Below are 23864 nucleotides of genomic sequence, written 5' to 3' on the forward strand. Positions count from 1 at the left end.
TTAAAATTGCCTTAGAGTAAGGGGTAGACGGCCTGGCCTAAGCCCGCTTTCTTCTATTAATGGCTCAGGAGATGTGTACAGATAGATTTGTGTCACCCCGTGATAAATTAGTCTAGACTTGCCACCGAATATCAATACATCACCTGACTTCAACATTACACTTTTCAACTCTTTTTTATCTGGAGTATGGCCATACACAAATTCTGCCATATCACCAATGGAGATGGAAACCACAGGCAATCCTCTTTCTAGAGAATCAGGGCTCTCATCATTATCCTACATTCAAACAGAAACGCTCAAAAAATAACACTAGTATTTAATATCATTTGCCTAGGGGTTATTTGTGTCGTATCGAATCCATTTAAGTTTGTGTCGTGTGAGGAATTATCATCTACAACATGGTCTATTAAGGTTATATAATCGTTTCAGAACTCTAAAAATTTTAAACTATTCAAGAACTCCTAATTTTATGATTAAATATATGTGAAAGCACCGGATCGATGACGAACATCAAACATTGCACTTGATTCAAGACATGAAGAACAAAATATGAAGAACACGATAGAAAAATGTAGAAGATGAACTCTTTATTATGAATCAGTCATCACAGATTACACAAACCAAAGGAGTATACATCATCTACAAGCTGGTTTAGATCACAAAGATCTAAACCCTAGCTTTCTCTCACTAACACATAGTCTCTCTCTCTAGAATTCACACAGAAGGATGAACAAATTGGGAGAGGAGCACCAAGCTTTCTCTCAAATCGTTGCCCTAATCTACACAATACACACATATATATAGGCTAGGGACTAAACCTCGGACAAACCAAATCTCCACCAAAACTCAGACAAAAGTTCTCCCTAGGAACTTCCTAGGGACAAATTCTCCCTAGGAACTTCTTAGGGACTAAGTTTGGACACTTGTACAATAAAGACCCTAACAATTGGAAGCCATACACTTTTCACCCAAAGTGCAATAACAACTCCCCCTTGATCAATGCGGGTCTTCATGTGGTCTTGAATTCTTCGTTATGGTTGACTTTAACTTGGACTTCTGCTTTGGTTGATCAGAACTGATAAGCGACAGTTACCCGGCAGGAACTACACTTACAGTCTCCCCCTTAACTGTTGCATCAGTTCTGTGTGGCATCGATAAACTTCAATCACCGGATACTGCACTTAGAGACTCCCCTTTAACTGAAGATATCATGTCAGCTTTCAACTTTGGCTGAGACTTGATCTTTCTGGTAGAGCACAGCGATCTTCAACCCTTCTAATTAAAGACTTGCTGACGATCACTTAAAGCCGCTTTGAGAAACCCGAAGAATCCAACATCAAACACTGTAGATCCTCCCCCTCAAACTACTCCCGAATCAAATTAACGCGAACCGACCTATAACCACATGTAGGAATATCGCTCGATACATTAATCTTCAAACCTAACCGGTAGCAGAAAGAAACATTGGATTTCCAATGTGTAGGTCCCTCTCGGAGGATGACGAACCTAAACCTTGTTATACAAACCCACTAGCGAGTGCGGAATCCAAGCTAGCAAGCAAACCGGGATGAAGCAAGTAGAAAGACAAACACACAAGGGTTCACCGATTAACACCACTGTATTAATACGTATGAAGGTTCCGGTTACAAGCACAATGTTTACAAATCTAACTTGCAAACTCTCACTATGTGTGTGTGTGTTTCGGACAGAATGCTCTCAACTCTCTATGTGTGCATCTATCTTACAACATACACTGCATGGGTATATATATACCCAGCCCAGGTTGTCTTGTCCGAAGGATCTGATAGGTGATCGAAGGATCATCTATCGATTACAAAGACTTCGAAGGATCTGCATTAACCTCGAAGGATGATCTATCGAATCATCCCTCGAAAGTTCATCTTTCGAGTTCATCGAAGGATCAACATTATCCTTCGATGAGCATCCTTCGAGCCAGACAAATGACAACCATAAACAAACTGTTTGGCCAAGTCAAACTAGGAGGATAGTTGACTTGGTCAAACTTACAAGACTAACATAGACATCGTTTATAACGTGACTGAATACAGACAAAGTACAGACACAAGTGCACTAACAAACTCCCCCTTGGCTGTAGCTTTGTCTCGATCTTCGATGTTTGCAGATTTGTCTTGATCTTGATCATCTTTGATCTTCATGTCTTCAAGTCTCGGATGTCCTTTCGAGTCTTTAATGTCGGAGGATCTTCAAAGTCTTCACGTCTTGAAAGCAGAGAGTGTATCAACAAACTACCCGTATCATGTAGGAAGTGTGTTGACAAACTCCCCCTTAACATAAGCTCCCCCTTGAGTTATGCTCGTGAGAAACTTGATCTTTATGAAGTGAGATCCTTGTGGTGTTGATGATGGTCAGCGGCAACTCGATCATCTTCATCTTTTGAGCGCCTTCACGTCGTGTCTTCATTCCAATGCTTGTCATCGACCATGTTCTCCTAGCCTTTAGAATCTGCACATGCAAGAAATCTAAACGCGTAATGAGAACAACTGCTTGGAATAGTTAGTATAAACAAATGACACACGAATGACCATGTCACAATCAAACACCGTCCGACAGTTTGAAAGTTTAATAAATTTGTCAATTTTAGTCTTTAACTTTCAGAACATGCAAATTTCGACCGTTTATGAAGATTTAGTCAATTCGGTTTTCGTTCAGGTTTCAGGTAACGAAGACTCGAGTTCCAACATCGTACGATCGAAAATAAAGTAGAAATAAAATCTTTTTGACTTTTATAAAGTTTATATTAAAACTCACCTAAAATCTTTTTGGTATTTTTGAAATTAAAAGACAACAAATTTAAAATCCTTTGAGTGTTATCAAACGACATCACCGCTAATGTCGTGCTGATATGCACCAAACGACGAAACTGTTTAAAAGAAAACAATAAAAGTTAAGCAGTAAATAAATATATACAGACATTCTTTTTGCGAGTTTCGAGGGTAAGAGAATCATATCAGTGTACGGTCATGTCGAAACACTCTTGTTGTTCAGTTAGTTAACATTAAGATAAGCATCCTATAACAATTATCGGTATTGTTGTCCACTTAAGCTCAACTTATCAGATGTAATCATGGCGAGGGGATACGTTAAGGTATGATTTATACTTACCGACCGGTGTTCATCCACATCACGACACATTCCCGTATCAAGGTATGCACGAGGGTTCATCTTACCGGTGAGTATACCGATTATCATCTGTTTGACCGTATAAGATGTGAGATACTCACTTATTTTGATTTGAAAACAAGCCCTATGTGATATAATCACTTATTGATGAGGAACTTGATTTTCATATGCATGAGGGCGCAGGAGCAAGTCCGTGAACAGGTCAGTACTTTCGTACAGCAGAGAGACGAACTTGACTCCCGGATAAATGTGATATTTTATCACTTATTTGTTTGGACATGTGATTGTTTATCACTTATTGAGGTCGAATGCAGTATGTAATATGTACACGTATGTATAGTATCATGGAAGATCTAGACTTGCGTCCCCGTTATTTTTCGGTAAAAGATACAACCATGATACCCAGATGATAAGCAGCATAAAGACCGAATATCTCAGAACCTCGGCAATCTATCAAACGAAATTTCGGTACTAAGACCATATGCCAATGAATGGTTCCCACCTGGTCTTCACTCGATTAAGATTTATATCACCCTGCACACTTTAAAATGATTGTGAGCCTACCGATACATCTTATATAGAGCTGCTTATCGTTTATCATTTTAAGGTTTAAAGAGGATTGGATAGACCACTGATGTACTATCATTTTCTCTTTTGCTCGCCAGGAAACTCATTTTTGTTTTTCTATTGTTTTTTTTTTGTGTTTTTGAAATTTTTCGATGTTTTTGGATTTTCCGATTTTTGGATTTACTCCCCCTAAAATCAATAAACTAAGATAAATTTGAAAGACACAAAGATATTTACAAAAATGATTTTTCGATGTTGGTTTACTCTTGCTTGACCTTAATGCCGTTTACCAATAATAAGAAGTCAAATCTAGATTTGTCAAAGGCTTTGGTAAAAAGGTCGGCACGTTGGTCATCGGTGTGGACCTTAACAACATCGATTAGCCTTTTCTCAAAGCAGTCACGTATGAAGTGATATTTGATTTCGATGTGTTTGGTCTTTGAGTGCTGCACAGGATTTCTAGTGATCTGTAATGCAGCAGAATTATCAACGTAAATAGGAGTAGTTAGGAATTCAAAACCGTAGTCCCGCAATTGTTGTTGGATCCACAGAACTTGGGAGCAACAACTTGAGGCAGCAATGTATTCAGCTTCGCATGTTGAAGTAGCTACACAAGTCTGCTTCTTGCACTGCCATGTGACTAGGCGATTTCCTAAAAACTGACATCCAGCCGTTGTGGATTTGCCGTCGATTTTGCATCCGCCATGATCAGAATCACTGAATGCGACTAAGTCAAAGTTATTATCCCTAGGGTACCATAGACCGGTGTCAGGGTAACCCTTCAAATAACGAAAAATCCTTTTTACAGCTGCAAGATGTGAGGCCTTCGGGTTGACTTGATATCTGGCAAGCAGGCACGTTGGATACATTATATCTGGCCTTGATGCTGTGAGGTACATAAGAGATCCGATCATTGCGCGGTAGTATGAAGGACTAACAGCTTCACCCTTCAAGTCAGGAGTAATTCCGTGATTTTGTGGCAATGGGGTACCAATGGGCGTTGCATCAGACATCTGGAACCGGCTCAAGATGTCACCAACATATTTAGTCTGATGGATGAATATCCCAGACTCAGTTTGTTGCACTTGTAGGCCCAAGAAAAAGGTCATTTCCCCCATAGCACTCATCTCGAACTTATCCTGCATAATGCGCTCAAAATTCCTACACAAAGCATCATTAGTAGAACCAAAAATAATATCATCAACGTATACCTGAACCAGAAGAAGATCCCCATCTTGTTCTTTGATGAAGAGAGTACAATCGATAAGACCTCTTCGAAAACCATTCTCCAGCAGATAGGTAGATAAGGTTGCATACCAAGCTCGTGGCGCTTGATGAAGACCATAGAGAGCTTTGTTGAGCAACCAAACCCGATCGGGATGGACAGGATCTTCAAAACCTGGAGGCTGTTCGACATATACCTCTTCTTCAACCACACCATGTAGAAATGCACTTTTGACGTCCATCTGATAAACCTTGAATCCTTTGAAAGACGCATAGGCTAGAAAGATTCGAATTGCTTCGAGACGTGCAACAGGTGCATACACTTCGTTGTAGTCGATCCCTTCAATCTGACGAAAACCTTGAACGACTAAACGAGCTTTGTTCCGAATAACCACTCCACGGTCGTCTTTCTTGCATTTGAAGACCCATCGAGTGCCAATCTTCTTGTAGTTCTCAGGTTTTTCAACAAGCTTCCAAACACCAAGCTTTTGAAATTGCTGCAATTCTTCCTGCATGGCTTCAACCCAAGCACTGTCTTTCAACGCTTCTTTCCACGATTTTGGTTCTTCTTGTGACACGTAACACGCGAAGGACCAGTCATTTTGTTGACCAGATTCTCTTATAGCTGAATACAAACCAGCATTCCGGTTGTTTCTCAGCTGATTACGCGTCTGCACCCCGCGATGGACATCTCCTATAATATTCTGCTGGGGGTGGGTATCATGAATCCTCATTTCAGGATTATCTGGCACACGTGCATTGATACCCAAATTGGTAAGATTAAGATCAACAACCAACTCCACACCAAGAATGTGGGTAGAGGTGGAAGCATTCCCTTCAGCAGTGTCTACATTCTGCATATGAGGTGTATCACCAGAGGCACCTTGAACAGGAGCAGCTGGAGCCGAAGATCCTTCAGCTGCATCATGATATTCATCATCTTCAGAAGAATCATTATAATCAGCAGCATCTTCATAAACCTCATTTTGAACCATATTGTTGACAGACGAAGAAGCTTGAGGGTCAACAACAATAGGTCTAACCAAAGGCGAGACAGCAGCGTTGTCACTTTCCAACAACATCCTAGCCACTGCTGATTCTTCGTCAAAGGTTGGCAGATTGAAGGAGTCAAATAGCCCATCATAATCGAACATCCACGGATCACCCGGAGCCCTAACAGGACTCGTGTACCTTTGAACCCTCACTTCACTCCATAGCTCAATCTTTTTGGTAGCTAGATTCCAAACACGAAAATTCGGAGTAGCATATCCAAGGAAGAAACCCTCGATAGCTCTTGCACCAAACTTCCCATCCGGCTCAATCATAGTACATGGAGCACCAAACGGTTCTAGGTAAGAAAGATCCGGTTTCCTTTTCTGAAGGAGTTCGAAGCAAGTCTTGCCATGTCTCTTTACTGTAAGAACTCTGTTTAACGTGTAGCATGCAGCCGATACAGCCTCCCCCCAGAATTGAATAGGGAGTTCCGACTCTACTAACATTGTTCTTGCAGTTTCTATAATAGTTCGATTCTTCCTCTCCGCGACACCATTTTGTTGTGGAGTATAACGAGAACTGTACTCATGAAGAATGCCTTTAGAAGTACAAAACTCATCCATAACTTGATTCTTGAGTTCAGTTCCATTGTCGCTTCGGATCCTCTTCACTTTCAACGAATAGAGATTCTCCAACATTGTAAGAAGATCCTTGAGGATGCCAGGAGTTGCACTCTTGTGTGCCATGAAGGAAACCCAAGAAAATCTAGAATAATCATCAGTAACAACTAGACAATAAGCATCTCCGAATGTTGTCTTGTGCTTCATAGGTCCAAAAAGATCCATATGAAAACGTTCGAGAGGCATGCTGACAGTGTTGATTTTCTTCAAAGGGTGAGACTTCTTTGTTTGCTTCCCTTTTTGGCACGAGACACAGATGTCTTGTAAATGAAAACTTCTCACAGGCACACCATTCACAAGATTATTTTTCACCAAATGGTTCATCTTTCTCAAGTGAATGTGTCCCATTCTTCTGTGCCAAGATATAGACTCCTTTTCCGTGGCTTTAGAGACAAAGCAAGTGACTTGTGCAGATGTTGTAATCGCTTGGCTCATGTCGAGAATATAAAGATCATTAACTCTCGGAGCCGATAAGAGAATCCATTCTTGTGGAATTTTGAATCCAGGTTTCAGCACATAGCAGCCGGCATCATCAAAATGCACGGTGAATTTCTTATCGCAGATTTGCGACACACTGAGAAGATTATGATCAATTTGCTTAACATAATTGATCTTATCGAAGCACACGATGCCATTTGAGATACTTCCCTCTCCAGTGATGAATCCGCCTTTGTCTCCCGCAAAAGCAACATACCCTCCTCTAATGTTTCTCACGTCGTATAGGAGCCGTAAGTCGCCAGTCATGTGCCTGGATGCTCCACTATCAACAATCCAATGACTATTAATAGTTCCTCCTAGAACATCCTGCACATGTCATGTAAAAACATCAGTTGAGAATGGGGACCCAAGCCTTAGTGGTCTTGGGTCGTCCCTGAGCATCACGAAACGTGAGCTCGATCTGTTGATGGTTTTCAAACACATTCACTCCCCCTGAATTATCACTCTTTTTAGATCTCCAAGTTTGTCTTTGTTTACCAGATTGTGTAATATGTACAGTTTCTGACTTTAATGGTTGTGACAAACTAGGTTTTCTTTTAACCGTTTTGACTTCAGATTTTAAAGCCTTTTCAACAGCTTTGATGTTATGACGTCGTTGTTTCGTTTCTTGTTCCTTAACATTTCTTTTATCATGTTTTGGAGAAACAGGACGACGTTGTGAGTGACCTTGTTCAGAAGGGGTTCTTTCAACAAAATTTGGTTTGGGCGAGTTTGTGCAGTCTTTAATGATGTGCCCAAACTTCCCACATTTGAAACAAGTTCTCCTTTCAACAAACTTAGGAGAGCTTAATCGACTAGCAGATGTCGAACTTGTAGAACCTGAGGTACTTGCTCTTTCATCACACCCGTTTGTGTGTTGGGTGTAATTGTTATCACTGTTACGTTTCAAAATCTTGACTTGTTGTACAAAATCAGTGTTTGATTTGTTTTCAAAAGTCTCAATTTTATCCGTACCTTTTGATACTACAAATTTAACATCTTTTGCTTTCTTTTTGTAACGAGCTCCTTTTGATTCAACCTTAGCCTTTGGCTTTGGAGCTCGTTGTTGTTGCTTACCCTTAAAGGCAAATGGTTGTTGCTTTGTCGGTGACTTTTGGTTTCCAAATTGTTTTCTAATTTCTGATTTTGGAACAGGATCACATTGTGTTACCACAACTCCTGGAATGGTCTTTCCCAAAAATTTATTTGTAGTATCTTCAAACACTTTGTCAATCAAAGATTGATTGACATTTTTGATTGGAAAAACTTTGTTTGAATAAATTTTACTATCACCGACCAAAGTATACAACAGATTATCACCTTTAACAGCAGACATACTTTCCTTGTCATTCCTGACATCTTTAACAGCTTTGACAGGATCTATCACTTGCTTGACAAAAGGTTGCACGACAGGAGTAGGAGGATCACAAAGAATATGATTCTCAATTGGAATTTCTACTCCTTTTGTTTCATCAAGTGATTCATCCTTGTCATTCACATCTGATTCATCATCTGAAGAATCATAGTCCTCAATGATTGGAGGACTTTGCTTCACAGATGATGACGTTTCTGGTTGCTTAGAGGATGAATTTTCCGGTTTGAACCCTAGGCCAGTAGCAAATTCCTCAACATCAAGAGGCACACTGGGTTCATACCGAGGCATTTCCTCCTCATCAGGCATCTTGGTATAATTGTTCATCAAAGGGGGCGGACATTTCTTGTACCCTATGCCTTTCTGATTTCCCTTCGGTTGTTGAACATCGATGATGTGATCAAGCACAAATTGGGAGTTAGAATAACTATCCAATTTCTGTTTGATCACATCATGCTCGCATTGGGCAATGGCTAATTGCTTTTTAGTTTCTTCCACAATGTTAATATATTCATTTATACTTACTTGCTTGTGGTAAACTACTTTGTTAACCTCGGACACATTTTTCTTTAATGTTTCTATTACAGATTTAAATTCTTTTTCATTCCGAGTTAAAGCCATGTTCGCCTCTTTGCATTTCGACAGTTCAATAACCAAATTCTGATTATGACTATGAAGCTTTTCTGATTCAAGCTTCATATCAGCATATGATTTATAAACACTAGGAGCAGGAGGTTCAGAATTTACCTGACTAGAAGAGGCTGAACCGTTTGCCATAAAGGCAGTTTGAAAAGAAAAAGCTCCATCTTCAGAAAATAACTTCTCCATTTCCTTTGATGCAGTAGCCGCCTTCCCAATCAGAATTGATTTCTGACATTTAAGCTCATCAGCTTCATTCAGTAGATCTTGAATATCATCACCTCCTTCCTCCTTCACATCAGACTCTGAGTGATTATCCCCAGAAACAAAGCCTTTTTCATCAGAACTTCTAGAATAACCAGAACTGTCATCACTTCCAGAAGACTCTTCTTTATGAACATGCTCGATGATCTTTGCATAACAAGCTGTTCCACTTCTCTGATCATCATCACCAAACTGCACTGACCAGTCACATCCCTCATCAGCTTGAACAGCCAGAGCCCGATTGGGATTTGAAGTTCTAGGCTGGCCCTGATTGTTATTAACTGCCACCATCCTCCTTTCACGGTTTTCTTGCTGGGCATTCACATTTGTAGTACTCGTCTGGTTTCTGAAAGGGTTGTGATTACCATGTTTTGTTGGTAGAGTGCACTCACGTTTGAAGTGCCCTTTATTACCACAATTGAAGCATGTAACGGCGTTGATATCAAACCCATACTTCGTATCTTTCTTTCCTTCCAACGAAGTTCTACCAGTACGAGCCATGAAGTCTTTGGCCCTTCTAACCGCACTTGCAAAAGCCCACTTAATATCCATCAACTCCATTTCTTCCTTGTCGATCTGTTGATAATCTTCATTGGTCATGTTGATGTTTCCAAGCTGACCTGCTACCAAACCACAGTAAGCACTGACGATTGTATTAATAATTTCCATGTGCTCCTTAGCTACTTCAATGCTAAGGTGTGAAAGGTTTGAATTGTCGACTCGGATTGTGTGAGAATTTTGAGGTTGAGGATTGTTGGTATAATGAGCCTGCTGTTGTTGTTGTGGAGGTTGGACTTGTGGCTGTGTTGGGACAGGAATGTAAGACCTTGGATCGAAAGCCGGAGCAGCTGTTGACTGAGGAAACGGAAGAGAACTTGAACTTGTGTTGGACACAAATGCAGTTTGCAGCTTAGGTTGCTGTTGCTGAGCTGCAGCAGATCTTGCCAAAATATCGAAGCCTGGAAGGTACATTTCTGTATTCTGAGGAGCGGGAGCTCGCTTTGCTTTTCTGATTTCTTCATCATTTTTATGTTCCAGCTTCTGAATGAACTCATAGATGTTAACCGTGTCTAGAGTTCCAGTATGCTTCAACAACTCAATAAACGAACTCCATTTTGGAGGCAAGGCGTCAGCAAACCTATTCACCATGTCTTGTTGAGTAGATACAACCCCATAAGCACACATTTCACTAATCAAATGATAGAACCGTGTTGTCATATCATTTAGAGTTTCGTTTTCCAAAAATTGAAACGACTCAAACTCTTTCTTCAACAAATCATGACGAGACTTTCGAGTAGTTGCATTGCCTTCTCCTCTAGCAACTAAGGCATCCCACAATGTTTTCGTCGTCTTGCAATAGGAGAACTGATGATAGATATCTTTGTTGAGTGCTTGTGTAAGAGTAGCAAAGGCCTTTTTCTCCAATTCATAAGCCTTCTTGTCATTCTCCAGCATGTTGGCATAACCTTCTGAAGTGGACGCAGCAACCTCCAGATTGGTATTGAATGCATTGATGAAACACGTCCAAAGATCGGTGTTTGCCCTTGAACATACGTGTGAAAACGGTTTTTCCATGATGGAAAGTCATTCATATGATTCAGCTTTGGTGGACGATTGTTGCTGCCCGTTTCACTTTCACTAATCAAAAGGTTTTGAATGCTTTGACTTTGATTGGATACCAAAGCCCATTGACTTGGACTAATTGATGGCGGAGGAAACATACTCTTTGCCCAAGCTGCAGCAGAAGTTAGTTCTTGACTGGATTGTGAGTCCAAACTCCAATCCCAAGGACTTGTACAGCTCATTTTGATCAAATACTAATAGGAAAACCTACACAAACACAAACTGTTAAATGCAAACAGACACGAATTGAAGGATACTGATTTGTCCGAAAGATCAAGACTTGTTCGAATGATCAACAGTGTTCGAAAGATCACTGTTGAGTTTCGAACAATGACTTCGAAAGATTGACTACACGAAGGATCCTTATCTTTCGAAAGATGATTTCGAAAGATTCTCCTTATATTTCGAACACAGATCTCGAAAGATTCACCAACACGAAGGATCCTTATCTTTCGATGAGTAACAGTAGCTTCGAACGATGTATCCTTCGAAAAGATTCCTTGGCTCGAAAGATAGAACACAAACTTCGAAAGATGTTCGAAGGATGGATATCTGTCGAACCTCCTTGATCGAAAGATTATCTTTCGATGTCGAAGGATGTCTTTAGAAGAGCTCTGACACAACTGACACAAGGTTGACGGGTAGGTGGGAAAGGTGATGGGTTGGTGCACAACTTTCGGCAGAAGGTATGTGCAGACACAACTTTTCACCAACTTTGAAAAGTGACTTTGAAAAATATCCCAAAAAGGAAAGATCTTATCCAGAACCAGTACCGGAATTTAGCCGGAAGTTTGGCCGGAAAACAACAAACTTATTAGAACAAGATTTTAAGTTACCCAACCCAACCTTGAACACTCCCGAAAGGTTTAGAACACGTTTTTCAGTTTAAAAATGCAAGAAAAACTCCAAAAACGGGTGCTAAACCAAGTGTCCAAACACACCAAGAACTTGAACAAACCCGGTTTTAAACAAGGTAAAGAGCCACGGCTCTGATACCACTTGTAGGTCCCTCTCGGAGGATGACGAACCTAAACCTCGTTATACAAACCCACTAGCGAGTGCGGAATCCAAGCTAGCAAGCAAACCGGGATGAAGCAAGTAGAAAGACAAACACACAAGGGTTCACCGATTAACACCACTGTATTAATACGTATGAAGGTTCCGGTTACAAGCACAATGTTTACAAATCTAACTTGCAAACTCTCACTATGTGTGTGTGTGTTTCGGACAGAATGCTCTCAACTCTCTATGTGTGCATCTATCTTACAACATACACTGCATGGGTATATATATACCCAGCCCAGGTTGTCTTGTCCGAAGGATCTGATAGGTGATCGAAGGATCATCTATCGATTACAAAGACTTCGAAGGATCTGCATTAACCTCGAAGGATGATCTATCGAATCATCCCTCGAAAGTTCATCTTTCGAGTTCATCGAAGGATCAACATTATCCTTCGATGAGCATCCTTCGAGCCAGACAAATGACAACCATAAACAAACTGTTTGGCCAAGTCAAACTAGGAGGATAGTTGACTTGGTCAAACTTACAAGACTAACATAGACATCGTTTATAACGTGACTGAATACAGACAAAGTACAGACACAAGTGCACCAACACAATGCCCAATCTTGAACACTTCAAACTTCACAAAGACATGAAGCTCAGTTCGATAAGTTAATAACAAACTGAACTTTGTAAAAGTACATCCACCATCTTGATCAGAGTCTTCAACCGAGTGTCTGAAATCATTTCATCTCGAATCTTCAAGATCCAATCCCGTATCTTCACAAATCCACCAATTACCCGTTGACTTTCGTCTCTCATCTCCCCCTCAATGTAAGAACCCCTATTTCGAGAATCCGATCAGTCACCCACTTGGAAGAGGTACCAAGAAGACTAATCTTCTCTACTTTAACTGGTATACGATAAAGGCATGACCTTCAACTAGTTGCCAAACGAACAATTTGCTTCATCACGTTAACACTTGATTGAACCTCGAACAAACTTGACAAAACTCAATCATACACGAGCTCTAACTTGCTTCATGTAGCACCACGAGCTTTTTGTTTACACTTCGCCACCGTTAAGATTAACACTAAGTTAATCTCAAGGATAGTAAACATGAACGTGTTTCGATGTAGCACCACGAGCTTTTTGTTTACAAAGAAAACAGGAATTTCAGAATTTTTTTACTCCCCCTATTTCTTTGTAAACAATACAAAAATCCAAGCAAGTCTTATTCTCTTCACCTCCTCACTTGATCCGGACAACATAAGTACCATAAAACTTTTCGATAATCCGAAACCGACCTCAAGTCTTCAAACTACGCATAATTCAGACTCTTAGTTAGTTATGCGGTACCCCAGGTAACCCGGAATAACTAGAAAAACTCGGAACATGCACAACTCGAAACTTCCGAACTACACAAGCTTCTAAACTTAGTTAAAAATCCGGTACCCTAGGTAACCCGGAAGCTTAGAAAATTCGGAACTTGTAAAAACCCGAAAGCTCTTGAAACCTCGAATCAGATCATCGGAATAGTACTTAGAGTACAAAGAAATTCAGAACAAGCAAAGACATCGGAAAAACCCATAACCGATCACCAGTTCGTTGTAAAACCGTTCGAAGCTCATTTTCCAAGCCCCGCAACAGAACTGGTTTCCTGATCACCCCGTTCATCCCCACTTGCAAACATCGCTCCCACACTTGTTCTTCGGCGCTCGCAGTCAGTGCAATAATCAACGGTCGATTACGGCTACGAAACTTACGAATCCGTATGGCAACTTCGAAGCCGTCCATCTCAGGCATGTGGAGATTCAAAATCACGATGTAAAACGGGCTCATTGTGGGCCCGAGCGAGCTCAAGCACTCGAAACCCTCATTAATAAATACCAACAACATCTTATGCGATTTCGCACTACCGTCAGCCACCAACAGTTTCGCAATCACCAGAAATTTCAAGTTCAAACCCTCACCAAACGAATCGGTAACCATGCTCGTGTGTGAAATACCTCGGAACATGCAGGTAACCCGGAGTAACCATTTCAGTTTTGACTCAATGAACTCGAAACAGATGACAGTTTGACCTTTCAGAAGTCAAAACTCAGACGGTAAACCTTTTCAAAAACTCGGAAGGATAACGAAGCTCGGAAGCAACATGTTTTAAGCATCGGAGACCAAAAGTTTGTGAAAACGAACCGTTATCCGTTTAATAAACCTCTGACTATAACAGTTTCAAAACATATATCAGACAACTCGGAACATATATAGACTAAAACTAGGTCAAAGTCAAACTCGGAGCTTGTGTCAAACAGAAACTCTGAGCTTGTGTCAAACAGAAACTCGGAGCTTGTGTCAAAGCAGAAACTCGGAGCTTGTGTCAAAGTCAAACTCGGAGCTTGTGTCAAACAGAAACACTGCGGTTTTGAAACTAGACAGCAGGGTTGTTTCAAACCTCGGACTGCAATTTTAAAAACTCGGTACGCAGAAAACTGATGAAATAAAATAAAAAGAACTCGGACCAAAGAAACGACAAGACTCGGGAACGTTTGAAAAGAAAAACTCGGAGCTGTTTCACAAAGGCGATACTCGGACCAATGAAACTCGGAGAAGGACTGGACTGGACCAAACTTCCTCGGACTGTTACTGAATTGACACAGAAACTCGGTGAATTGACACAGAAACTTCCTCGGTAAATAAGACCCTCGGACCAATTAAAGCATAAACAAACCTCGGAACAGTAACCTTGAAACTGTGATTTCAAGACAAAACTCGGTATACATTCACACTGTTTGACTTAGACTGCTTTGAACCTCGGACTGATTTAAACATACTCGGAACGATGATTAACTCGGAACATAAACGGCTTTTAAAAACTCGGAGACAGATGCAGGAATATAAAAACTCGGAACGGTTATAATAACTCGGGGAAAGAAACCTCGGGACAAGAGGTTATAAACTCGGAGCTCGGGACAGTCTGCTGTGTTATAAAGAACCTCGGACCAGTCTTAACTCGGGGCTGCAGTTAATTAAAAACTCGGAGGCTGCTATTAAATTAAAACTCGGAGGTCAACATATTAACTAACTCTGACAAGTATAAAGAAACTTGGATAAGTATAGAAACTCGGACCATTCAAGTAAAACTCGGATCACACAGAACTGATGTCTGAGTTTTGTATTGTTTCAAAATTCGGACCAGCACCTGATTAACAAAGATAAACCTCTGACCCTGAGGTTAAACCTCAGACTATTGGAAACTCAGAACACTTAAAACCAAAACTCAGACAATTTATTTAGCTGAAACATAAACTCAGACAAACTGAAGCTCAGAAGAATCAACTCTCCGGACTTTCTCCCTAGTGTGACTTCACACTAGTTCACCAAAACCCCGGAAGCAACAAAAACACAGAGTTTTAAAAACTCAGACAAGATTAACACAAAGAAAAACTCGGACAGAGCAAATTTTGGATCAAACCTCACATCTGCAACAACTTGGAGAACAAAACAACCATGAACAACTTCAATTTCTTCAACTTTTCTCCAAAATCTTCAAGTCTTCAAGATGTTTGGCGGAAACAAACATCAAATCAAGAGCAATGGTGATTCGGATGGCGGTTAGACCATTCCGAATCGGTAACCATGCTCTGATACCACTGTGAAAGCACCGGATCGATGACGAACATCAAACATTGCACTTGATTCAAGACATGAAGAACAAAATATGAAGAACAAGATAGAAAAATGTAGAAGATGAACTCTTTACTATGAATCAGTCATCACAGATTACACAAACCAAAGGAGTATACATCATCTACAAGCTGGTTTAGATCACAAAGATCTAAACCCTAGCTTTCTCTCACTAACACATAGTCTCTCTCTCTAGAATTCACACAGAAGGATGAACAAATTGGGAGAGGAGCACCAAGCTTTCTCTCAAATCGTTGCCCTAATCTACACAATACACACATATATATAGGCTAAGGACTAAACCTCGGACAAACCAAATCTCCACCAAAACTCAGACAAAAGTTCTCCCTAGGAACTTCCTAGGGACAAATTCTCCCTAGGAACTTCTTAGGGACTAAGTTTGGACACTTGTACAATAAAGACCCTAACAATTGGAAGCCATACACTTTTCACCCAAAGTGCAATAACAACTCCCCCTTGATCAATGTGGGTCTTCATGTGGTCTTGAATTCTTCGTTATGGTTGACTTTAACTTGGACTTCTGCTTTGGTTGATCAGAACTGATAAGCGACAGTTACCCGGCAGGAACTGCACTTACAATATATAGTCATAAGTTTATATCTATAGATTATATAAAAGAAACCATTGGGGGACACATGTCACCCCCTGGTTTCACCTCAAATGGTTTTTCCCGCCTAAACCAACCACAGATACGGATGACCCGATTACTAAATGGATAGACCCGAAATAAATAATTAACTTACCTAAAATACTGAAGCTTACACCTTAAACTTCATTCTAACACTTTAACCCTAATTAACTAACTACATTATAAATACATCTTCATTTTTAGGAGATATTACTAACATTTTTCATACAAATACATCTTCTACTTCATTTACATCTCAAGAACACAACAACTATTCACATCATACTCACACGTAGTTCTCACATGTCAATTACATATTGTATTATATCTATTTTTAAAGTTAGGGCTTAGAAAAAGTTTGATGTGCTTGTATATGATATTCTTTGCGATAATTTAATTTTTGATGCCATTAGGGCTTTTGATTTCTGCTAGAAATGGAGAATTTATCTAGAGGAATTTATCTAGAAATGGAGAATTTATCTGGAGAATTTATCTATTTTGGAAAGTCTTTCGCTATACTGATACTTTTTTATGAGAAAGTTTGAGTTTCCATTTTATTTTTTGGAAAATTCAGACAAGTTTTAATATAATTTGATTATAATTTTATTTCTTTTTAGGGAAAAATTTAGTTTTCATTCTTAGTGCAAATTCATTATAAAATTTAGAGGTAGTTGATTGGATAAAATATTTGCAGGTATTGGACTATGTGATTGCAGAAGCAAGACGAGTTGGATGTTGACTTTTGTTTGACTTGGTTAATAACCTCCTGGCATACGGCGGTAAGACTCAGTATCTGAAATGGGCATGGGATGAAGGTGTTGGCTGGAGTGCTTCGACAATCAATTCTTTTGCATGTAATTGCGACAATATTTGGCACAATTCGATTCATTGGACTTGCTGGCTAATTACTTAGCTGGTTGTGGGTCAAAAGGGAAAGAAATTGGCTGGAGAACATTCAGAGGAAGAAAAGGATTTGAGTAGTAGGCATTATCTTTCTTACCTAAGTCAATGCATTCAGTAAACTAATCTATTTTCACCAGTTAAATGGCTCTACTGTAAAGCCTGCCTATAGGTTACTATATTAGATTAAAAAAAAACATTGATTGATGAACAAGTACTTAGAAAAATAAAGAGAGTAGAACTTGACCCAGTAGAGAACGTTAAGAGAACTCAACTACCGAAATATCGACCCTTAGAGGACATATTTATAGAAGACAACCCGATTTCGACCAATCAGAGAAGAGCAGGTGAATACAAAACACACAAGTTAGATTTACTTATATTTCAATGCTCATTTAAATTATCAAAAGAATGTGCACTTCAATTTCTGCAGGACTTTGTTTGAAATTACTACTAGCTCATTTAAATTATTCGGTTGTGAACGGAATTGAGCAAACTACTAGCTCATTTAAATTATCAAAAGAATTGGCCATATTAGCAGTTGTTTCCTATTTCCCATAACTCATTCCTGTAGTCAACGCTTTGAGATCTATCAAGGTGAAATCCAAATGGGAACATAACATGTGATTGTCTTTTACGAATGTGTTTTCTTTGTATATTTGATTCTTTGCCAGGATGTCTTGAATTATTCCTTTAAAGTTCAGTATGGTGATTTCATGGTTTAGTGTATGCATGTTCGAAAGCGAGCCGGATCGACAAAAATAATATGTTTTCATTCTACGGCAACGGCAACGTAAATTTTTTTTTCGAAAATGAGTCGTGTCAAATATAACGTATAAATCCGAGTTACTATAACTTTTGACACTGCCACAAAGCGCGGCGGGTCAAAATCCTAGTTTAACTTATATCTGAATCATTTTACTTCCTCTTTTTAATAGTGTGTTTAAAGTATACAAGTCAAAAGCTAAGACACATGCATAGAGGGTGTGTGTACAAGTTAAAACTAACCTGATGAAGGCCAAGTCGACCTTCGGATTGATAAAAATTGGCTAAACAGGTATCCGGGCGCATTGAAGGAAGTTCATCCAAATGGATTTGAGCATCTTGAATTGCAGCTTCGGCCAATGAGATAAGTTCATCTGGGATCGGCAGTGGTTCCATACCATTACTCATGTAACGGTTCTTATACCTAGTTTCTGGTTCCCAGTTTCGACCAAAACACATTTGTCGTCTACAATCTACATCACTTTTGTACATGTAATAGCCCCAGAAACCAAGGGTCTTCTTGTCACATAATTTCACTATATCTACCTAACAATTTAGATTCGAGTCAACAGAATCCAACATGTAAACTTCTTTATGAAAAAAGAATTAATGTTCTTGAATATATATATGCGTCGGTGGTAGAAACTATTTGCTTGTTAAAAAGGTTACATATAGGTAAATTGAAATAACATTTTGTTTCAACTTGCTACATAAAAGAGCTTCCGCCATTCTCTGCAAGGCGTATCTATCTTCTCCACTCAAAATGTGTGATAAAAAAACACATACAATTAACGGAAGGCACATACCTGGTCCTTGAGGCTCAGGTAATTCTTCAAGATAATCATTCCAGGTCCAAGTATTTTTGTGACAACTCGAACTTTAGACTTGCTTTGTGTAACGATATGTGTTTATGTGAACCTTATTTGATTAAATGAATGTTACGGTTAAATGTTTAAATGTTGCGTTATTGGATCACACAACACTACACCCGATCCATAAATCAATTGGGCTTTACTATCGTTTGCAAACCCACTCGGTCCATGTAAGGGACTCGAGATCACAAGCCGGCCCAAGTGAGGTCTCGGCCCACCCTCACCTCACACGTATATGTTCATACACACATCTTAGGGTTTTAGTTTTACAATCTTTGCAACACACACACAAACTCTCTCTCCCTCTCGTTGCTTGGAACCCGACGGCAAGAACACCCCTACTCGGATCACCCTCTTCTCCTTCTTTAATCCGGTTAGTGATTATGTTATTGATTGTGTGTCATTGGTTGTTTATTGATGATTGCTTAATACTCGAAGGATTCTTGTTAACATGCTATGAATAATAATATTACTAATCAATGATAGATAATGATCATGTAATTGGCTTGCACACGAATCAGATATATATGAATGTATCGGCTGTTATGTATTGTTTGATCGGATATGATTAGTAACCAAGATCCATGTTAGAATGTATAACTATTGATGAATTGTTAAAGGGTTGTTCATGTTATTGTTCATACGGATTTAGTGTTAAAAAAACCCTGTTTGATCGATAATTGTTTGGTAAACTGTTAGTTGTTAATTGATCTATTGTTGATATGAAACTGTTGATAAATTTCGGTGATTGATCTGGTTTCGAAATTGCCTTAGATGTTTGCTAGAATCACGGATAAGTCAATGCAGGAATTATGGAAATCTGTTACACTTTTGGTTGCGACTCGGATTGCGAGTCGGAACCCCACTCGAGACCACAACAGCACAAGCCGGAACCATGGTTGCGAGTCCCGTTGCGACTCGTGACCAGACCATGATGAGTCGAGATCACCAGTTGCGACTCGCAACCTCCTGTTGCGACTCGTAATCTCCGGCTGTGACTCGTAACCGGGCCATGATGAACCGAGACCATCTGTTGCGACTCGCAACCATCGGTTGCGACTCGAGATCTCCGTTGCGACTCGAGACCATCATTTACACGTACACTGTTTTGGGCCTACACTGTCACGGGCCCAACCTTATGACTGTTATGTTATTGGACTTGTTTGCGTAGATGCTAATTGGACTGCTTATATTAATTGGGCCGACTACTTGGACTCGTTACTTGATATGAACTGCTGATACGTTTATGTGAATTGCCATGATCATACTTGATACCATACGTGATACAAACGTGCTACATACGAACCTAACTTGCATAGTAACCATGATAGGACGTGGTTGATTCCTTACTTGTATACTTGAGCATTATACTGTCTGCCGAGCAAACCCAGGTGAGTTCACACTCCTACTAAGGCATGGGATTCCCGGGTTGTGGGAATGGGATAAAGGTTACAATTGACTAAGAACGTACATATGCTTTCCTAGACTATCACCTACCATGATCCTCGGATGTCAGGACGGTTCCGTAGGTTAGGATAACACCTACGTGGTCATATGCCATTACTGCCTCGGATGTCAGGCACGCACGTAAAACCTACGTGTACGCATTACTTACTTCTATCCTCGGTACAAAGGATACGTACGTGAAACCCACGTACACCCCCGCGTCTCCTATCCTCGGTTATGAAGGATACGTACGTAAGACCTACGTACACCCCATACGCGCTACTGTTCTCGGAAGAAGAACAGGGATGATACGAGTAGTTGATACGAATAGTCTAGTGGTCACATAACATGGGAAGCCCCCACCTATACAACGTACTAACGGCCCAGTAGAGCCACCCTTTACTTACTGTTACGCATTTACTTACTGTGAACTCGCTCAACTAGTTTGTTGATCATTCTGTTACATGCCTTGCAGATCGTTAGGTACATGGAGCTTGCACAAGGAGGAGCCGGTCGTTGTGGACAAGGATCGTATTACTTTGATTAGACACTTATGACATTTCAGTATTTTAACTTGGGTTTATAACAAAGCTTCCGCTACTTAAACAATACTTGGTTTTGAAACATCGATCATGTCATGTTGCACTACTTTAATGACTTTTAATATTATTAAATGCTATGTTTGATATGATTGATGGTTTGATCCTGGTCATGTCACGCTCCCAAGCGGTGGTACTCCGCGTGTGGATTTTGGGGGTGTGACAGATTGGTATCAGAGCCATTGGTTATAGAGAACTTGGTTTTAATATGGGAAAACGTTTTTATTAAAACCGGACTATAACCAGAACAGTGCTCTCAACGATCCACAACGACGCTTCGCTCCACGTGCAAGACTCGACATTTTAGGTAATAAGGTTTATGTTTATTGCCTACTTGCCAGAACTACTTAGAACTTTGCTCGTGGTATGCTTAGACTACAATGCTCACTATTTGCTATTGCTTAAGAACCCTTACGTGCTTACGCTTTTCTGTCATCGCACTATTCGCGAACTTTTCTCACCTATTTCGCCTTTGACATGAAGATCAATGGCTGGAAGAATTAACATGACACAAGCCCAGTTAGAGGCTCTTGTTCAAGCCCAAGTTGCTGCGGCAGTTGCAGCAGCTCAAGCAGGTCAACACGCGCAGCAGCCTGTCTGCACTTTCAAGAACTTCATGGACTGTCGTCCAAACTCTTTCAGCGGTACAAAAGGAGCGGTTGGACTCCTCCACTGGTTCGAGAAGCTAGAATCAGTATTCGAGATGTGCGAGTGCCCTGAAGCTCGCAAGGTCAAGTTTGCTACTGGCACCTTGGAAGGAATCGCGCTAACCTGGTGGAACGCGCAGGTGCAGATTCTTGGGTTGGCAGCTGCTAACGCCACCCCATGGAACGATTTTAAGGAACTCATCAAGCGTGAGTATTGCACGCGTGAAGATATTCACAAGCTAGAAGACGAGCTGTACAATCTGAAAATGGTTGGGTCAGAGATCGAAGCGTATACTAAACGGTCGAACGAGCTGGCCGTTCTGTGTCCAACTATGGTGGACCCTCCATACAAGCGCATTGAGTTGTATCTCAAGGGATTGGCGCCAGAAATTCAGAGCCACGTGACGTCGGCTAACCTCGAAAACATCCAGGAAATTCAGCGTCTCGCTCATCGCATCACCGATCAGGCAGTGGAACAGAATAAACTGCCTAAGCGTGTCAGTGCTACTACTACAGTCACTCCTTCAGCTACTCCCGTTACCCTCAGTGACAACAAGAGGAAATGGGAGGGGGATTCAAGCAAAGCATCAGTTTCGGTTCAGTCCCAGAATCAGTAGCGAAAGACTAACAACTATCAAAGCCCTAACCAGCAATCGTCAGGTAGCCACAGGCAGGGTGGATATCGCGGAAATCTTCCAAAGTGCAACAACTGCAACAAGCACCACAACGGTCAGTGTAACAGGGGTCGTTGTCAAAGATGCCTCAAGATGGGTCACGAGGCCAAAGACTGTAGAAGCCTTCGTCCTGCGAACCAAAATCAGCAGCAGCCTCACGCTCAGCCTAACCAACAACAGGGCAACAAGGGATGCTACAATTGTGGTGCTGAAGGCCACATCAAGAGACACTGCCCACAGCTCAACAGGAACCAGAACAACAACAACAACAACCAGGGCAACGGCAACAACAACAACGGAGGAAACAACAACGGCAATGAAGCTCGTGGTCGTGCATTCGTACTAGGTCGTGGCGACGCAGTGAACGATCCCAACGTTGTTATGGGTAAGTTTCTCCTCGACAATATTTACGTTACTATTTTGTTTGATTCGGGTGCGGATACAAGCTATATGTCTGTGAAAATGTGTCAACTGCTAAAACATGCACCAACACTTTTACCCACCAAGCATGTAGTAGAGTTAGCTAACGGTAAAAGTCTAGAAGCCACGCACGTAGTTCAGGGTTGTAACCTTATTCTAGCTGGTCAAGCCTTTTCTATTGATCTCATTCCCATAGTTTTGGGAAGTTTCGACGTCGTGATTGGGATGGATTGGTTATCCCAACACCAGGCAGAAATCTTATGCAGTGAGAAGATTATTCGCATTCCTCGTTCTGGTCAGGAACCTCTCGAAGTCCAAGGCGACAAGAGTGGTGCTGTGGTTGGCATCATCTCATTCTTAAAGGCTCAGAAGTGCTTACGTAAAGGTCACACAGCCATTTTGGCTCTTGTTTCAGACGCGTCAGTAAAGGAAAAGAAATTGGAGGATATTCCAATTGCACGTGATTACCCTCAGGTGTTTCCTGAAGACTTACCTGGTTTACCGCCTCATCGTCAAGTCGAATTTCAGATCGAGCTCGCTCCAGGAGCAGCACCTATAGCTCGCGCACCATATCGTCTAGCTCCATCAGAATTAGAAGAATTGTCAAAGCAGCTACAAGAGCTCTTGGAAAAAGGCTTCATTCGTCCAAGCTCTTCGCCTTGGGGAGCTCCAGTGCTATTCGTGAAAAAGAAAGACGGTACGTTCAGGATGTGTATAGACTACCGTGAACTGAACAAGGTGACGGTGAAGAACCGTTATCCTCTTCCGCGCATAGATGACTTATTCGACCAGTTGCAAGGGTCGTGTTACTACTCCAAGATCGACCTACGGTCAGGTTATCACCAACTGAGAGTCCGCGAGGAGGACGTCTCTAAGACAGCATTCAGAACTCGCTATGGTCACTACGAGTTCTTGGTTATGCCGTTCGGACTTACGAACGCACCTGCAGTTTTCATGGATCTTATGAACAGGGTGTGCAAACCCTATCTCGACAAGTTCGTCATTGTTTTCATCGACGACATCCTGATTTACTCCAAGAGTCAGGAGGAACACGAGCAGCATCTTCGTCTGATATTGGAACTCCTTCGAAAGGAACAGTTGTACGCCAAGCTTTAAAAATGCGACTTCTGGCTTCGTGAAGTCCACTTCTTAGGCCACGTGGTAAACAAGGACGGGATTCACGTCGATCCATCCAAGGTAGA

General features: G+C 40.9%; 1 protein-coding gene across 1 annotated transcript; it reads right to left on the bottom strand.

Moving 5' to 3' along the window:
* On the bottom strand, window positions 1-18496 carry LOC110875142 (alpha-ketoglutarate-dependent dioxygenase AlkB homolog). The gene is made up of 2 exons (XM_022123350.2): window positions 18248-18496; window positions 1-276 (listed from the first exon to the last, which is right to left on the bottom strand). Exons 1-2 carry the CDS (start codon window positions 18494-18496, stop codon window positions 1-3), a joined length of 525 nt encoding a protein of 174 aa, XP_021979042.2.
* Window positions 18497-23864: the final 5368 nt, after the last annotated feature.

Source organism: Helianthus annuus, chromosome 9 (genome assembly GCF_002127325.2).
Source record: "Helianthus annuus cultivar XRQ/B chromosome 9, HanXRQr2.0-SUNRISE, whole genome shotgun sequence".
Classification (NCBI taxonomy): Eukaryota; Viridiplantae; Streptophyta; class Magnoliopsida; order Asterales; family Asteraceae; genus Helianthus; species Helianthus annuus.

Excerpts from the sequence above, each read along its gene's own strand:
- LOC110875142 (XM_022123350.2), bottom strand. The coding sequence starts at position 18,496 with ATGTACAAAAGTGATGTAGATTGTAGACGACAAATGTGTTTTGGTCGA. Across the intron at positions 277-18,247 it reads GTCGACTTGGCCTTCATCAG|GATAATGATGAGAGCCCTGA; the intron begins GTTAGTTTTAAC and ends GTTTGAATGTAG.